At 61.5% G+C, this 17148-nt stretch overlaps 5 protein-coding genes across 5 annotated transcripts; 3 read left to right on the forward strand and 2 right to left on the reverse strand.

Moving 5' to 3' along the window:
* Positions 1 to 124: 124 nt before the first annotated feature.
* EHS24_001435 (uncharacterized protein) lies at positions 125 to 1897 on the forward strand (the record flags this gene model as incomplete). The annotated part of the gene is made up of 3 exons (XM_028617229.1): positions 125 to 440; positions 523 to 696; positions 741 to 1897. The coding sequence occupies 3 exons, from the start codon at positions 125 to 127 to the stop codon at positions 1895 to 1897; spliced, it is 1647 nt and encodes a 548-aa protein (XP_028474536.1).
* A 2448-nt stretch (positions 1898 to 4345) lies between these two features.
* On the reverse strand, positions 4346 to 6410 carry EHS24_001436 (uncharacterized protein; the record flags this gene model as incomplete). Its single annotated transcript, XM_028617230.1, has 4 exons — positions 4346 to 5464; positions 5721 to 5852; positions 5922 to 6163; positions 6218 to 6410. 4 exons carry the CDS (start codon positions 6408 to 6410, stop codon positions 4346 to 4348), a joined length of 1686 nt encoding a protein of 561 aa, XP_028474537.1.
* Positions 6411 to 11273: 4863 nt separating this feature from the next.
* Positions 11274 to 13790, forward strand: EHS24_001437 (uncharacterized protein; the record flags this gene model as incomplete). The annotated part of the gene is made up of 3 exons (XM_028617231.1): positions 11274 to 11853; positions 11997 to 12115; positions 12207 to 13790. 3 exons carry the CDS (start codon positions 11274 to 11276, stop codon positions 13788 to 13790), a joined length of 2283 nt encoding a protein of 760 aa, XP_028474538.1.
* A 405-nt stretch (positions 13791 to 14195) lies between these two features.
* EHS24_001438 (uncharacterized protein) lies at positions 14196 to 15250 on the reverse strand (the record flags this gene model as incomplete). The annotated part of the gene is made up of 3 exons (XM_028617232.1): positions 14196 to 14672; positions 14767 to 14869; positions 14937 to 15250. The coding sequence occupies 3 exons, from the start codon at positions 15248 to 15250 to the stop codon at positions 14196 to 14198; spliced, it is 894 nt and encodes a 297-aa protein (XP_028474539.1).
* A 241-nt stretch (positions 15251 to 15491) lies between these two features.
* Positions 15492 to 16991, forward strand: EHS24_001439 (uncharacterized protein; the record flags this gene model as incomplete). The annotated part of the gene is made up of 5 exons (XM_028617233.1): positions 15492 to 15558; positions 15679 to 15835; positions 16116 to 16363; positions 16480 to 16689; positions 16771 to 16991. The coding sequence occupies 5 exons, from the start codon at positions 15492 to 15494 to the stop codon at positions 16989 to 16991; spliced, it is 903 nt and encodes a 300-aa protein (XP_028474540.1).
* Between the last annotated feature and the right edge of the window lie 157 nt (positions 16992 to 17148).

A 17148-nucleotide genomic window follows, 5' to 3' on the forward strand; every position in this document is an offset into this window, starting at 1 on the left:
GTTCCTGTGCCGTCATTTGTTGCCACCATCCGCCTCGTCCGCCCCCATCGGATATCTCCAGTCATCGTCGTCTCTTTCATCTCTCTCATCTCCCAATCGTCCTCACCGGTCACTGCCACCAACAATGCTCACAGACCTCCCGCCAGAAATCATAGGCCTCATATCCTACCACATCGTTCTAGACACAGGCGCTCCCCCCGCGGCACTGCTCGCGACAAGCCACCACATCCATGCCGCCGCGTCCCCGACTCCAGAACTGTACGCCCGCGTCTTCCGAGACCACTACGACTCGTCTGCAGCCGTGCGCAGACTGGGTCCATTGAAGAGTCGCGATTTCGGCGCAGAGCTGCGTACACGCACAGCAGCGTTTGCACGCCTCAATGCTGGTGAGGTGCAGGCGCGTGACCTGTGGGTCGTCTACGTCATGCTCCTGGAGAATGGTGAGTTCTGGGCTCGTCTATGTCGCACGATCCCAAACGACCTCACTGCACAGTACAGTTGTCGCTTACACGTTACATGCAGATGGAAAGAACATACGACACTTGACAAGACCGCTCGCGCCAGGTCCTGGCACGGACATGGTCGCGCTGATCAACTCGTTCCACGCGCGCACACTCGCAAGCAGGGGCACATACCCGCCAGAACGTGTCGAGGACGCGCTGGCCATGTGGATTGCATGGCTGCTAGACGACCACTGTGAGTTGCCCCATACGTGCGACTGCAACTGACATCATCTCCAGCTACGCGAACTCAAGCGTCATTGCGCGCTCTGCGGCCATATGTGTTTGCGGCACACAACTACGAACTGTTCTTTGCGCCATGGACGCTGCTCAACGTCCCCACCCCGCTCCGGCGGCCATACGCGCCCGGCCCGTTTGTTGTGGACACAAATCCGCAGCCACGAGCAAACGTCGTGTCGCTGTACGGCCGGCAAGTGACCCTGGCCCACCCCCCGCTCACGCATGCGGCGATGCTGCGGTTCTTTGCTGGGCCACAGGACGGCGACGTGCCGAGCTCTGCAACATCCAACAGTACACCCACCGACACGGCGTTTGACACGGGCGCGACGTCGGACCTGCGCGCGTTCCCGCGTCCCGTCAACCTCTCGCCGGCACACGACGCCGACTTTGCGCGTCTCCAGGCGTGTCCGGATGGACGCAAGAGCGCCGGCCGGCCCATCTTGGCGTGGCGCGGTGTGTTCGCCGGGTGCTGGGAGGGCACGTTTACGTTTCTCGACTTTGATGCGTTCCGCGACATGCTGCGCGGAGAGGGAGGGACGCAGCCCGTCTACTCGGGCGCATATGGCGAGCAGGCGCAGGTGTGGAAGCTGCGTGAGACGTTTGTGCGTCTCAAGACGGGCGCGGCGGGCGGGTCTGGATCGGCGGCGGCGGCGACGGCAGGTGGATCGTCGTCGTCGTCGTCATCATCTGGCCCGCGCAACGCGCTCCCCCTGCGCGGACCCATGACCAACGCGGGCTTCCCCACCACGCTCCGCGACTTCAACCTGGCCTCTATCGCGTCGCGGCCGCCGGGCGTCTCGCCCGAAGACGCGACGATCAACGACGCCGTTGGGCGCCAGCTGGAAGCGCTGGACGACTACGAGCCCGTCCCCGAGGACGAGGTGGATGCTGCACTCGCCGCCGACACGCCCGACCTCGCGCTGCTGGTGACGGGCGTGGGCCACTCTGCGTGGGGCCGGTTCATTATTTCGGGCCATGTGCGCGTGTGGGACGGCCTGTGTTACCTCGTCAAGGAGTATGCGCCCGACCAGCGGGGCAAATGGATCTACCGCGGGTACGTGACCAACGACGACATCATGGTCGGCCGGTGGCGGGACACGTTCACCCACGACGACTATGTTGGGTACGAGGGAACGTTTATCCTCAGCAGGAGGTAGCGGGGAGGAAATTGAAACCGTAGCGACGACGACGACGACGACGAGAAGCACAGGTAAATCTAGATGTGGCGGGATGGAGCACCCTAATGTATATGAGCCAGAACTTGGGGCTGGAGGGCTTTTAATTAACGTCTGTCAGTGACAAGCCTCCAGGCCAGGCAGGCGGACAACAGCGAGAGAGATGTGCCATTGCCGCATGCTAGCGCCGGCGTCGGGGCGGGTCCAGTTTCTCGGGTCCTGTCTGACCATGGCTCGCTTTGCCGCAGCGTCTGTACACGGCGTTGCTAGGTGACAGCAATGACAGAGTGACAGAGTGGCACCTGCGGCGTTCATTATCGCTATCGCCAGCAGGGGTCGTTGAGGATGGTGTTGTTTGCGATTGCATGCGAGTGCGGCATGTGGCGCGTGCAGGCGCGGGCAGATTGTACAGGTCTGCCAACATCCCTTCTGCTTTTGACTGTGCGAGTGGCGTGCACGCAGGCACGGGTACCGAGCCTCCATCAGTGAGCATGCGTGCGTGCTCTCCCGTACGCAGCGAGGACGTGCGAGCGGCGGCGGCGGCGGCGCTGTGGGGCCATATGAGGGCCACAAGAGGCCCGCTCGCCACACGACGGTGAGACCAGGAGGTCGGTTCATTCGGCGGCCGCCATGGTTACCGCCGAGGGTTCTCGTGGACATTGATGGCAAAGGTACGGCCGGGGTGTGCGCCGACGCCGAGCCCACAAGCCGGTACGCCGACCCGTTTCATGACCCGCACCGGCATGAACACAGTTTGCAGCAAAGGGTGCTGGCGTGCAAAAGGCATTGTCCCGGTGGTGCCATTGTACGTGCCTGCCGAGACGATGCATGTTCCACGATCCTCAAAACTCGACCCCGACCTCTACAGCAGAGCCTGTTGCATCCGACGAGTGCCCGCAGTCGTTCCCACTGTGGGCACCGATTCAAGGCCATGCCCCATACCGTCGCCTCCCTGGACTGCGCGACCGTCGCTGCCAAGACCTACAACACTAGAGCGCGCAGATACGATCGTTGCGGGTCTCGTCTCGCTTGTGAAACACGACGAGCGAGAACGGATCTCATGTCGACCCGCCGGCGGCGCCTGGCTGCTGCCGCCACCATTCCGTGGGCACCGGTCTTCAAGCACGTCAGCACTCACCCTTAGCATCCCTGTGTCTTCGCTGGCTGCTTGCGTTTGGCTGCTGGCCGGCCGCGTAGGGGCCCTTTGCCCACACCCTTGTGCTTTCCTGGAGGAGCATTTCGCTGTACATAGGCTCATCCGCTCGTCCGCTCGTCCTGCTCCTGCACGTGTCTATTCCGAGACGGCGCTGGTCGTGCTATACCCAGCAGCACACGCCACACCCCCAACAGCAGGCACGCCGACGCCGCCGCCCGCCCGCTGCTGCGTCCGGGCCCAGCGCACAAGTGGGTGACCGAGGCGCTAACGACGCGACGACGACTGCCCATGCTGCACACTGCGCGCCACGGCACACCACCGTCCTGCGCTCCTGCGCTCCTGCACGGCGGTACAGCATGTGGGAATGCGAGAGCGAGAGCGAGCGAGCGAGCGAGCGGACGGCCCGGGACGCGGCCCAAGCCCCAACCGTCACGTCCACGGCGGCCAAAAAAGCGCGCAAAAAGGAGAGAAAAAAAAAAAAACCAGAAACAGGAAAGGAAAGGAAAGGAAAGAAAGAAAAAAACGTCCGCCGTGTTTGGTATCTGTCTTCTGTTTGCGTGCCTCTGTTTTTCTATGATGTGGCGCACCACCGCCAGATTCCCCAGATGTTTTTCGTGTCATCTGTCGTCTCCATCACGCCCGGCTGCGGGCGGCGTGGTGGCGGCTGACTGCTGCTGGCTTGTGTCATGCTGCGATGCTGGAATCCCACACTGTCGCAGGCAGCAGCACAGGCAGGCGTTCAGTACGCTCCGACGAGTAGTCACTCGCTATTCCTGTCCTGCTCGTACATACGTCCTTGGTACACACGGTCCATGGGGGCGTCCCTGTGGGTTCAAAGATAGTAGAAAACCTCTATAGACCCTTGATGACATGACATGTATGTAAAAGAAAGAAAGAAAGAAAAAAAACACAGCAAAACAAAAAAAACGCGTTGCTATGTAGATAGTATATTTATATTAAAAAAAAGGGGAGGGGCAAATATCACACACAGCACAGCGCACACAGCAGCAGGCAGGCGAGCAGGGGAGGGTAGAGGGTGGTGTTGTGAGGGTAGAAAAAATGTTGGGTGTTGCGGGTGGGTTGGCGCGCCGGGTGGGGTGCGCGCAAGCACCTCGGTGTGAAGGGCGGTGGACGGCCGGCGTCGATGTGTACTCGGCGCGCTGCGTTGTACATTCTCTCTGCACTCTCTGCTCTCCTCGCGCTGTCTGTCTGTCTGTCTCTCGCTCTCTCTCTCTCTCTCCCACTCTCTCTCTCTCTCGATCGTTGCGAACCAACTAGTCCCAGAGCCACGAGATGTAGCGGATGTAACCGGTGGAGGGGAGCTCGGCCTCGTCCGGGTTGAGCTCGATGGCGACGAGGATGTCGTCGAGGGGCAGGTCGGCGAGGGTGACCCACTTGGTCTTCTTGATAAACTTCCAGCCGAAGAAGCCGACGAAGATGAGGGCAATGTCAAGGTAGCCAGTGACAAAGCCGGCGGCGGACCAGTTGCCCTTGATGAAGACCGAGTAGCCGTTGGTGAGGAGGAGGAGCTGGCAGAAGAAGAGACCAATGGCCGAGGTGTAAGGGGTCCACGAGTTGTGCCACGGGAGACGGCGAGCGTCAATGCCCTGGATGTGGAGCGCGTAGCGGAGACGGACGTGGTTGAGGAGGACCGCCGACCACGAGATGAGGACACCACAGCCGACAAGGTCGACCATCCACCAGAAGACGGTCATGGCGCCGTCGGACAGGGCCATGAACGAGAGGAACGACATGCAGACGTAGATGGCGACACAGCAGATGGGAGTACCCCAGCTGGTGGTCTTGGTGAAGAGACGCGGGGCGTGGCCCTTGAGGGCGAGACCGTAGAGGACACGGGTACCGGCGAGGAGGGCCTGGTTGGACGACGAGAAGGCCGAGGTGATGACGACGGCGTTGACGATCGAGGGGACAGCCTTGATACCGGCGTTCTGGGCGGCGAGGACAAAGGGCGAGGTGGCGGCGGTTCCCGAGTCGTCACCGAGGTTGGGGTCGTTGGAGGGGACGAGCATGCCGACAACGAGCACGCCGAGGATGTAGAACATGGTCACACGGGCAAACACACGCTTACAGGCCTTGGGGATGGCGACACGGGGGTTGCGCGTCTCGGCAGCAGCCATGGCGATGGACTCGACACCGGCAAACGAGAAGACGGCGTTGATGAGCACCGACCAGAAGCCGAGGAAGTTGCCCAGCGAGCCCGTAGCATACTGCTCCACAAAGGGTCCCGGGTTCTTCCAGTAGCGGAAGCCGATACGGTCGACACCCTTGACACCTCCAAGGTCGATGATGAGACCCATGAGGATGACACCGAGGACGAGCATGATCTTGAGCGCGGCGAAGACAAATTCCATCTGGGAGAGGGGGGTCAGCTCCTGCCATCACATTGCCATCACACAGTGCCAAGCATTGGGCGGACGGGTCCATGCGTCAAGGCCCCCCCGTTTGTTGAGCACACACCGCGTGCGTGCGGTGCGCCACTGGGTTGTGCGGGTGTGCCACAACTGTAAGTGGAAGCCGCGGTGCCTCGGATGGAAGCATGCCATGGGCCTTTGGCGCCGGGTGTGGCAACGTCTAGAAACGGGGCGCCCACAACAAGCGAGATGGAAACGGGGGTGTTGTAGTACTTACCTCACCAAAGTACCTGATAGGGAGGCAGCCGACGACGGCAGTGAGGAAGATGAAGACGAGGATCCACGCAACGTCGGTGACGTCGGTCCAGAAGCCGAACAGGACACAGATGGCAGTGATCTCGGAGGGGACCTGGGAGGGAGAAGACAAGTCAGCACTGGTATGTCGGTGTGGTTTTGGTGTTGCCTTTTCGACACATACCGAGAGGAAGTTGCCGTACACAATGTTCCAGCCGAGAGCAAAGCCAAGGGCGGGGTCGCAGAAGAGCTCGGCGTGGCGCACAAACGAACCGGTGACGGGGACAAAGGCGGTCACCTCACCAAGAGCGTACTGGACGCAGCAGACAATGAGACCAATGAAGAAGTAACCAAGGAGCGTGCCGAGGGGGCCACCAGTCGCGATGGAACCGCCAAGCGAGAGGAAGAGACCAGTACCGATAGCACCTGGAGAGGTCTGTCAGTGCTCTGTGTGTCATGCTGCATGCTGCTGCTGCTCACCGGCAAGGGCAATCATGGAGACGTGACGCTGGGTGAGGCCGCGACGGAGGTTGCGCTCGTGGGCAGCGAGGGCCTCAGCCTCCATGCCATCGTCAGGAACAGTGTTCTTGTTGTCCATGTCGTAGGACTGGTGCTCGGCGTCCTGGTACGTGTGCGACCCATCACTTGGGTGGCCAATGTAGGAGGCCGTCATGGTGAATGAGCGTGGGTGGGTGGGAGGATGGGAGGATGGAGGACGATGAGTTGGAGGAGGAGGAGGATGGAGGGGAGGAGGGTAGGGGGGAGGGGGGGTTGAACGAGTCCGGCTGGCGTCGACGGGCGGCAAGAAAACCATATGTACTGTTCCAGATCTCAGCACACCGAGACCCGTTTTCCATGCGGCTACGGACGGGGTCCGTTGGGGGGTGGGGGCCAGAGGAGAGGGACAGTGGGGGGTGCATGACGGCAGGGAGAGGACGAGACGTCCAGGACACGATGTTGGCCCGGAATGCCTTGCGGATGTGGCGTACACTTCGCCTGTGCAACGAGGGGGTGGTGGTGGGGTGGGGGGTTGCGTTAGGTTATCTCTGTCGCGAGCTGTCTCTCTCGCTGCTCGCGTGTCGTGTCGTGAGTGCCGCCGCCAGAGAGAGCAGAAAAGCTTTGACCCCTGGTGGGCAGAGCTGCGGCCGACCTATATTTGCGTAAGGGAAAACCCGACCGGCCACCACCTGTGCTCTCCTGGGGGGGTGGCAGAGGGACCCTTTTGGGCTGGGCAGAGAGACCCTTTTAGCCCCACGCCCAGCATGCCGCAGTCACAGTCTCGGAACGGACAGAGCTAGAGCGCGTTAGCCGCGAGCCGTTTACGTGTGGTGGGTGTGGGTGCGGGCCAACTTCTTTTTTTTTTGTCTTTTTTTTTGGCACTACTCTTTGCTGCACCGTAACAGTCGCCGCGTCGCGACGTTGTGGCGCGTCGTACGTGAACAGCCGTGTGCGACAGTTGTCACGACGAAGGATTTCATTCTCGGCATTTTTCGTGACATGGTGGGTTTTTGGTGGGACTTTTTTGTAGCGCGTCTCCCTGAGATGGCGGCGCGTGTAGCGCCTAAACCTTTACAGGTTTCGGGTGAAGAGAGGATGTGGGCGGGCGGTTGGCCGGTGCAGCTCGTGCAGCTCGTGCCGCTCCTGCGTGCAGCCCATATGCGTCGTTTATGTTTTGCGTGCTCGATATCCTCGATATGACATGGCCAAACTACGGACCTGGACAGACACGGGTGGGTGACACAACGCCTGCGCGCGCGCGGGTGCCTGGGTATGCAGCATGGCGTTTCCCGAACGCTTAACTCTTTTACTTCGGAAAAACGGGCCAACGACAAACCCCCCACACACCATGTCGCAGCGTTCCGGCGAACCGGTGGGTGTGGACCGGTGTAGTGACTAGTGTGGTCGGTGTTGTTGGTGAGGTCGCTCGGTCAGTCAGTCGCGATCAGTGGCCTGAGAGGTGAGACAATTGAGACAACCATGGCCATGGGCTTATGGGTACGGCGGCCGTAGTGGATCTCCGAGGCTCTCATCAGCGGCTGCCGGCTGAGGCGAGCAGCGCGACCAGCAAGGCGGTAACCACCAGTACGTACATACGTTCCACGAACCGTCGGTGAATGAAGTGGACGGCAATGGACACGGTAACAGCAACGGCAGCGGCAGTAGCAATAGCAGCAGGTACAGGTTATTAACACACAGTAGTGTCATGCGTAACGCGCTCTAGAACAAGTCGGACGAGCAGTCCCCAGAAAATAAGAACATATGAAGTGAGTGCACCCGCTGCCACCCGTTGCGTCTCTGGCACGCTCTGAAACGACGTGCGACGAGGCCAGCCGGGTCGTGGTCATGGTTTGAGTTCTTGGCCACACACTTCCCGACGGTGGATTGTGTGGGGGTGGAATCTAAAACGTACTTTTGCAGCACACAGGGAACAGAAAAGCACTTTGGCAACTTTTGCGGAATGCATCGGTGTCTAGCATGTCTTAGCATCTACGGGTCGAGCGACAGAGATCCAGAGAGGAAGAGGGTCCATCAGGGCTGGGCCTGTTGCACCACTAGCAGTGTCCAGAGCGCTGCGGCTTTTTGGGACCACAGTCCAAGCCCAGTGCTCTGATGTCCGAGATCCGATCTCATTCAGTAGCCCGTTCTCGTCGGGGATATGGCCTGAGCTCTGTGAATGCCGGGCCGCGGAGCGCAAAGGGCTCTTGGTGGGTTTGGGGGGGAAAACAGGTGTGTGTCCCTAGTTTTTGCGTCCTCGGAATAGCGGTGGTGGCGGACGGTGGCGGTGGCAGAGAAGGGGTCACGAACGGTGGCGGCGGGTGTTGCGGTGTCTCGTGCGTCGTGCAGCAGAGAGCACCGATCGCACTGACCCATGTTTCCTGGCGCGCTGGTGCGCTGGCGAGCTGGCGTACAGGCGGACGCTAGCGTCATCCCACACCTGGAAACCATCACACGGCGGCCTGAAATGTAACCATGCAGCGGGCATGGCAATGTGCGGGTGGCGTCCTCGCCTTGCACATCTTGCACATCTCGCACATCTTGCACATCTTGCAGATGTCGGTCCGAGACTAGTCGCCGGGACGCCGGGTGCGTGCGTTGACAGAGCGTGGACGGACGTGGACGGGCAGCACACGGTGAGCGGGCCGACCTTGGCGACAAGCTCTGTAACAAGCGGGGCTGCGGGACTGTGGGACTGCGCTGCCAAGACGTCCACGAGGTGTCAATGGGAAAAAAGGGTTGCGGCAGATCAGCAAACAACAATGCAAAAAGACCACTACGGCAGTCCGTGAGCTCTTGCTGCGATGCGTCGGACGCTCCGGGACGCTGCGGACAATCACAGAGCCGTGCTTAAACAGAACAGAGCACAATGACACACGGGCGGAGACTAGTACTGTAGAATGGCTGTGGCTGGGTCGCGAACTCTGTCGCAACTCTGTCGTTCGTCTCACACTCACCAGCAACAGGTCACCAGCAAACAAGTGTAGGGACGACACCTTTCCTCGCACTGGTACTCTCACTATTTCCTGCCACCTTGTCCAACCTGAGACCTCTCTCTCTCTCTCTCAGACTATTTTTTTGTTCTGCTGTCGTTGTTGGCGATGATGTCAGCCGGCTACCAACTGTACCGCCAGGCCGCCCGTTCCCCCTTCCACTCCCTTAGGCCACCCTTTGATGCCTGCTCCCTGCTCCCTGCCCCGCTCTCGCTCCCCCCTGGTCACACCGTTTTCTCGGGATCTCACAGTCTAGGTGCTAGCACCACACTACGGCACCGGCATGCACTGACCCATCAGCGACGAGAGTGACCACCGAGAACAGGAGAACAAGGAGCGGTGCTGTTCTCGGCGGTGCCTGCTGCCTCGCGTGATCTCTCGCCCTCGCCCTCACCCCCGCACGGCGCCGAGCACGGAGCGCGGTTGCAGTGACCGTGCCGCGGCGTGCTCTGTCCGACATAACCGTACTAAGGACGCAGTTTTGTTCCCTTTGAGAGCGTCCTGCTCTGCTCTGCTCGCCACGGTGGCCACGGTGGCCACTGGTACATGGTGTGCTTGTGCTGTGCAATTTGGCGATCCGTGGCGACCGCGCTAGAGAGGTGGGTCGACCCATCCATCCCATAATGAACGATCGCTCGCACCCGCGTTTCCCTTTGAACACCTCACCTCATGCTGCCGGCACACGTGAACGGTGTTGCCGTTTGGCCTTGACAAAGAGAGGCACGGGGTGGTGCTGCAACCACCACCACCACCACCACCACCACCACCACCACCCGTCTCTCGACCGTTTCAGGAGACCATCGACGGCCGATGGTCCGAATGAAGATACAGTTCAATGATGCTGGAAGAAAAAGCACGCGGAGCAAGACGACCGGGCCAGGACCAGGACCAGGACCCGGGTGGGGGGACGAGAGTAAAAGGGGAGCGGGTTAGTAACGGCCTCGGCAGCGGGTAACTATGCCTAAATCGAGGTGAGCGCAGCCGACAAACGAGGTGTGGCGGAAGAGAGAGAGAGAGTGGGCGCGAGGAGGGTGGGGAGGGTGAGTTGGTGGATAGAGTTCATCGGATCAGCGATCATGAACGGAGTGGGTATGCTCCGCCGCACGACCGACGCGACGTTGCTGTCAATGCACAGTGGACATGGTGGTCGTGTGGCCGTCTTAACGCCATTCCCGCAGCGATGGTTCAGCCTGGGGCTGGAGGGACATTGTCGGCCCCGTCATAACCCGCTCCAATGGCCCAAACTGCTCGACACCATATCCACCTCCGCAGCATCCGACACCATCGCGCCCCACCTTTACTCGCCTGTATTGGACCAACTCAAGCGCTGAGGAACAGCCCAAGGGAGAGTTGTGCATGCCGGTGAGGAGACGGGAGACGGGTGGACACACACTGGTACAGGATGAATGTGGTGGTAGCGGCCGGCTACAGCTGGCCATTACGGCGACGAGCGTGACCGTATGGGGGTGTGTAGTACCAAAGAGACGGCTGGTGGTGGCAACGAGATGCCGACACAACCAACAGCGCCGGATAAAAGCGTGCCAGAGAGCGGCCATGGTGACCGTGAAGAGAAGAGTTTACAATGATGGAAGCAATGTGGATAAAGAGTTGCCTTCCTGGATATATCCCTGGGTACATCCTGGGGGATGCATATCATGGACTCTGCCTCCTCGGTGGAACGGCCCTTTTGGCTGTCGCTCCGGGCAAACAGCCGGGCCGGAGAGAGAGAGAACATGACGGAGCGATGGCGAGCAACCACCTTTGGCCGTCGTCCTCTCCGTCTCTCTCGTCCCGTCCACCACCACCACCAGTCGCATCTTCATACACACACACTACACACACTACTACATCCATCTCTCATATTCATCCCCGCATCGCATCTCCTCTCCTCGCCGTGTCCGTCGCCTCCACCCCCGCTCGCTCGCCCGCGCCCTCGGACTGTCTCACCCCACAGACACCGCTCCGCACCGGCCCGCCTACAATTGTCTCTCCATCTCCATCTCTCTCCACATCGCTCGCTCACCACCTCTCTCTCCAACACAGCGACGATGCCCCGCGACCCATCGACGCTCGCACATCAGCACAACCCTCACGGGTATGCCCCGCACGCCCGCTCCAACGGCCATTCGCTCTCCACATCCCACTCGTCCACCCACACCCGCCGCCGCTCGCGCGACCACCGCGCACCGCCGCCCGTCCCCGCCGCTGTCGCCTCGCTCTCCCTCGCAGCGCCCACAGCGTCGGGCTCGGGCTCGGTGTCGGGGACAAGCAGCGTCGGGTCCGGGTCGGCATTGTTGCTCAGCGGCGAAGGGAACGGCCGCGCCGCGGGGAATGGCGCCCCGGGCGTCATGGGCTACCCCGATGGAAACGGGCACGGGGGTCATGAAGGAGCAGACCTAGACCTCGACGGGACCGCTGGCGCCAACGGCAGCAGCCACGATGCCGACGACGCCGATGTGGTCGTTGTCGGTGCCGACTACGACCCCGTCGGCGTGTACGACCGTGTGACGTCGCGCGACACGTTCTGGAACGAGCTGGACCACCTCCTCACGCTCCCCGAGGCGTGTGGGCTCGAGCAGCTCGACAGCACCTTCCGGCTGTTTGTGAGCGTGTGCGGCGCCTTCCATGGTGAGTCTGAGCCCCGACGCGATGGCGACAGGAAGAGGCAGTGTAACGCAGTGGTCGACTCTTGGCGTCATCGGGGCCACTCCGCCTCCGCATTCCACCCCCCCACCCCCCACCTTCGTGCTGCCCGCTGACAAAACGTTCAGACCAGTACCTCCGCGATGGCGCAGACATGAACGCCATCATGGACATGCTCCTCGACAGCGAGCTGTTCGAGTTCCACTACGAACGCATGGTCAGCATCATGATGGCCGATGCTCAAGAGGTGTGTTTGTTGCTTTGGAACTGGTCGCACCGCCGGCGGCGGCGGTGGCGCGGGCTCTCCAAGTTGCCACTCGTGCTGACGCCATTTGCAGAACACCAACCCGCACGAGCTGTACATCTGGTACCACATGATCCTCTTTTATGGCCAGCGACACCCGAGCCTGTTCCGCTCGCACCGTAAATGGCAAAAGTTGCTACCAACGCTCGGCGAGGTGGTGGGCCTCGACTATGAGGACGCCTTTGTGTTTGGCCTACCGCCCATCGAGAGCCGCCTGCGACTGCCGGCAACGTACCTCATGTACGAGGTGTGCCGCGTGCAAAAGCTCGACCACCACGAGCTGTCGCAGTTTGACGACCGGTTCATTGACCACATGTTTGAAATGGTCGAGACGACGCGCGACCAGCAAGACGAGCGACTGAACTATGCGGTGATCAAGCTGATTGTCGCCCTCAACGAGCAGTTCATGGTCGCCACGCTGCCGAAACGGCACAGCAAGAATCCCGCACACCACCACATCCAAGGGTCGGCATCGGCGTCTGCGTCGACAGTCACTCTGCCGTTGCCGTCCACTGCCGGCGAGGGCGGCCTGCAGGTTACCGAGAAGCGGCCGCGCGCACACAGCGTCGCGCCCGCCACCCCGCGCGAGGACAACGCCGAGGACGCCAAAAAGTACAACCGCGTGCTGGTTGTCCTCATGCGCCGGCTGGGGTCGAGCAAGACGTTTGGCGAAAACGTCATCTTCATGCTGAACCGAGCCGAGAACACGTCCGAGGGCCTGTGCATGCAGCTGCTCATCCTCAAGATTCTCTACCTCCTGTTCACGACCCCGGGCACACAAGAGTACTTTTTCACAAACGACCTGCGCGTCCTGCTCGACGTGTTCATCCGCGCGCTCGTCGACTTGGGCGAGGAGCACGAGGCGCTGCGACACACGTACCTGCGTGTCCTGTACCCGCTCCTCTGCCACACGCAGCTGCGGGACGACCCGTACAAGCGGCCCCAGATCCGGCTCATTCTCCAATCGCTCATCTCCAACGGCCACTTTCGGGACATTGGCACCACGACGCAGCGTCTTGTCGAGCGGTGTCTCGCAGAGGCCGACCCGGAAAAGGCAAAGGCCGCAGCAGCCCGTCCACCCCACCACGGCCACCACCCAGCACACCGCTCGGCGTCCGACCCCATCCGCAACCTCAGCAGCATGCCGTCGGCCCCGCGCCAGATCAGCCACGATGTTATCGCGACCACGACCAGGAACCGCGACCGCCTGTCGCCCGACTCGGCCATGTCGCTCGGCTCCGTCGCTGCCGCCCTGCCCTGTGGCCCCGACGGCGGCAGCAGTAGCACGTCGGTGTACACGTCCAACGACCCTGTGCGCGTCACCTCGCTCATTGACGTGTCGGGCGCGCTGGAACGGCCCGGGTCGGCGGCGTCGATCAACTCGCCCGTCGACCGGAGTGCCGCGGGCACACCGCAGCCGCGCGCCCAGCGCCGGCGCGCGCCGCTGCCCCCGCCCAAGCGGAAGAACTCGAGCACGAGCCAGCTGAGCGTCGGGAGCAGCACAGACGACGACGAGGGCGGCGGGGTGCCGCCCGACGAGCTCGTCAAGCTCGGCGCGGCGGGCGTGCCGCCCACGGTCATTGAGGCGTCCGCGTCCTGGGTCACGTTTACGGCCTAGGCAACACTGTGGTTCTGTGGACGCGCGCGTTGTGTCCGCTTGCGTTAGAAAGGCGAGCAGGAGGGGGCAGAGGGCCGAGTCTTGACAAGAGAGGAAGGAAGGGGGGAGGGAGCCGTGCAGCCGTTCTTTTGTATATCATCTCACTGATCACTGGGGGTTTGTATGCCCACACCAACACCCACCACCACGACCACCACCATACTTTTTTAATACAGCATGACAGAAAGCATATGCACGAATAATGGACTGGAACGTGGCATGGTCGGGAGCGGCCACCGAGTGTACACGCATTGCTGAGATTGGCACACAACAAGCACATGAATACATTCGACGATATACAATACCGGCGGCACATAGGTTACAGAGTGGTTGCAGGTGGACGGCGGCCGCATCGACAGACGGCGGCTAGAGAAGAGACTCGAGTGTTGGAATGTCACGCAAGTCCTGTGGACGCTCGGGAAAGTCGGCACTGGTCCACACCTTGTACGACGACGATGACGACGACGACGCCTGTATGTTGGGCCGATGGTTCTTGGGAAACGTGGGCAAACCGCTCAGGCCCTTGTCGGCGCCCAGGACCTCGACAAACGAGCCATGCTTTGCCTGCCACGCGGTAATCTCGTCGTTGATAGCGCCCTCGTCGTGCTCGTCGCCGACGCTCATGTGGTGTACGACGAGGTTGTAGCGGTCGAGGTCGGCTGGCCGGGGTTCAAACTCGCGCATGGCGTCCAGGTCGACAGGCACGCGCTCGTGTTCGCCGTCCACAGGGCCCGTCTCGGCGTCGTCGCCCTCGCAGAACAGGGCTTGTAGAGCGCTTCGGCATACCTGTTGAGCAGCGTGAAGATGCAGAGGGCCGGCATAGCGAGTCAGATCGCGGCGGGCCTGCAGAGAGAGAGAGAGAGAGAGACACCGTCAGACAAAGGGGAGGAGGCATGTATGCAGACAACGTTTGGGCAGCAGCCAGCCACTCACTCACCCAGCCGAATACCATCTCGATATCGCGCTCGCGGTCGGCGTTCCACTGCTGATAGTCTGGGAGCTTGTTCTCGCCGTTATCCTTCAACACGGCATCGTCTTTGCTGCGATGCGAGTGAGTGTGGGTGCCAAAAATGGTACACAAAGTGCACAGAGTGCACACATACATACAGCTGGAGAACAAGGTCGCACACGGCCAGGTAGACGGCATATGGCTTGTCGATAATGTCGTCCCAGTGGCCGGCACCGAACGCGTCGTGGAGAACGACAGTGGCGTTCTTGGCCGCCCACTTGATCTGAGCACCAGAGTTAAACGATCCAGAGAACACGGGGATTGCGAATGCAGTGTTGGACCAGTCGGTGCGTAGCCACGACGGCGCGGCGGCGTGTGGCCGGCTGCGTGAGGGTGGTGGATTTGGAGGTAGGGAAGGTGTCGAGGCCGCGACAGGCCCCGACCGCGAGCGCGTGGATGGTGCTTTGGGCATGCAAGCAAGCAAAATCAAAAGCAGATGTAGATGTATGGAGTGTGTGCTGTTGATGATGGGAACGGGACGGGACGGAACGACGACGGGAACTGCGCGTCTGGGCACTGGTGTTTCATGGTGACACACCACCATCGTCACTGCCGGGACGTTGCTCGCCGCCGTCCCTTTGGTCGTGGTCGTCTGTTTCCTTTTACCTCTTTTCCTTCTTGCCATTCCCTCTCTCACTCACACCGTCCACACCATGCCGCCCAAGCGTCCTCCTCCTCTCCCAAGGTCCCTCTTCGTCGACAACGGACCCCTCTCACCAGGTATGCACACCACCACCCCCGTGCACAGCGGCATCATCACCTCCACCCACCTCCTCATGTTCATCCCCCTCCTCCCCGCAGCTGATCGCTGACGCTCTTCTCTTACCTTCTCTACTTCAGGCTTCGCACCCGCCCCGTCGCCGTCGACCATCCACCCAGACTTCATCACCGACGCGCACACCCGCGGCGCCGTCCTCGCCGTTCCACCTACCGGCCCGCAGCTCACTGGCAGCGTCACCGTCACGACTGATGGCGAGGCCGCCGCTGAACCCGATACGTGAGCGCACCCTCCCACCCACCAGCTGGTCGAGGTCGTCGCTGACGCTGTGTGCTTTTCTCCCCTGCTTCCTCCCACCCCGCCATTGTCCCCCAACCGCGCTGCCGTTGATTTTCCGTTTCACCCCCCGACCGTTGCGTTTTCGACGTCATGGCGCGACGCGCTCGTGCCCCCCACCACTCGGCCCCTCGAAACGATTTGTTATTCTCCGCACTGGCCGTCAACCCCGGGCCTCTGCATACCGCTGCCGCCACCCACTGCCCGCGCTTGCTACATACAGCACCCCAGTGCAGGGCAAGCACAAGGCGTCGCTTGCGACCGTCATCGCGCAGGACCAGGCGGCGCCCCTCAACCTCGCGCCTGCCGACGCTGCGGCCGCGCTTGACCTCGTCGTCCCCGCCACGACGCCGCTCACGGGCGAGCAGTGGGACCGCCTCGACGAGGCCGTCGACGAGATTGACGGCGGGAGGGAAAAGGTCGAGAGCGAGGTGGCGGCGCTGGGCGATGCGCCGCGCAAGATCATGGTCGGTGAGTGGAGTGGAGTGGAGTGGAGTGGAGTGGAGTGCAGTGGAGTGGAGGTGCTGAGAGGCGAGGCGCCGGGCTGTCTCTCCCTCGGTCTTCGACGCGCTGACGTTTCCGCCCAGCTGGTATCCTGCCGCCTCCCCTGAGCAAGCCGTCGTCGGCGCTGCTCAACGCGGACGAATACGTCTTGTTCCAGGCGCGCTCGTCGCAGCTGTCGCTGCATGCCGATGTGGTCCTCAAGGCCCTCCCGCCCGTGGTGGACACGCGGTCCGCGGGCGACAACAGGTGGTGGGAGGACGCCAAGAGCGTCGAGCGCGCAGTCAAGCTGTACAGTGAGCATCCTCGTTCTGCTAAAAGGACTCCAACTTGCGGCGGCCAGCTGACATTGTGATTTTTTTTTAATCTGCTCCCAGTCGCACCTGCTATCGAGTCGTTTGGCACGTCGCGCATCGTGTTTGGATCCACCCCGGCGGTGACGGTCACCAAGGACACCGAGTCGCACCTCGTCGTGCCCGTGCAAGGTGCCGAGTGGTATGCGCTCCTGCGCAAGTGTATTGCCGAGATGGGCCAGGACGCGGCGGCCATGACTGACATTATGGGCCGCAACGCCACCGAGTACTACAAGCTGGAGTAAGGGAGGGAGGTGTTGAGCATAAAGCAGTAGTAGCAACAGTAGCAACAGTAGCAACAGTAGCAACAGTAGCAACAGTAGCAACAGTAGCAGAAGCAGCAGCAGTGACTGGTGTGTGGTAGATGCATATGGATCATGTTGGCAGTGTGTCCAGCGTGTG

This window comes from Apiotrichum porosum (genome assembly GCF_003942205.1).
Source record: "Apiotrichum porosum strain DSM 27194 chromosome Unknown scaffold_10, whole genome shotgun sequence".
NCBI lineage: Eukaryota > Fungi > Basidiomycota > Tremellomycetes > Trichosporonales > Trichosporonaceae > Apiotrichum > Apiotrichum porosum.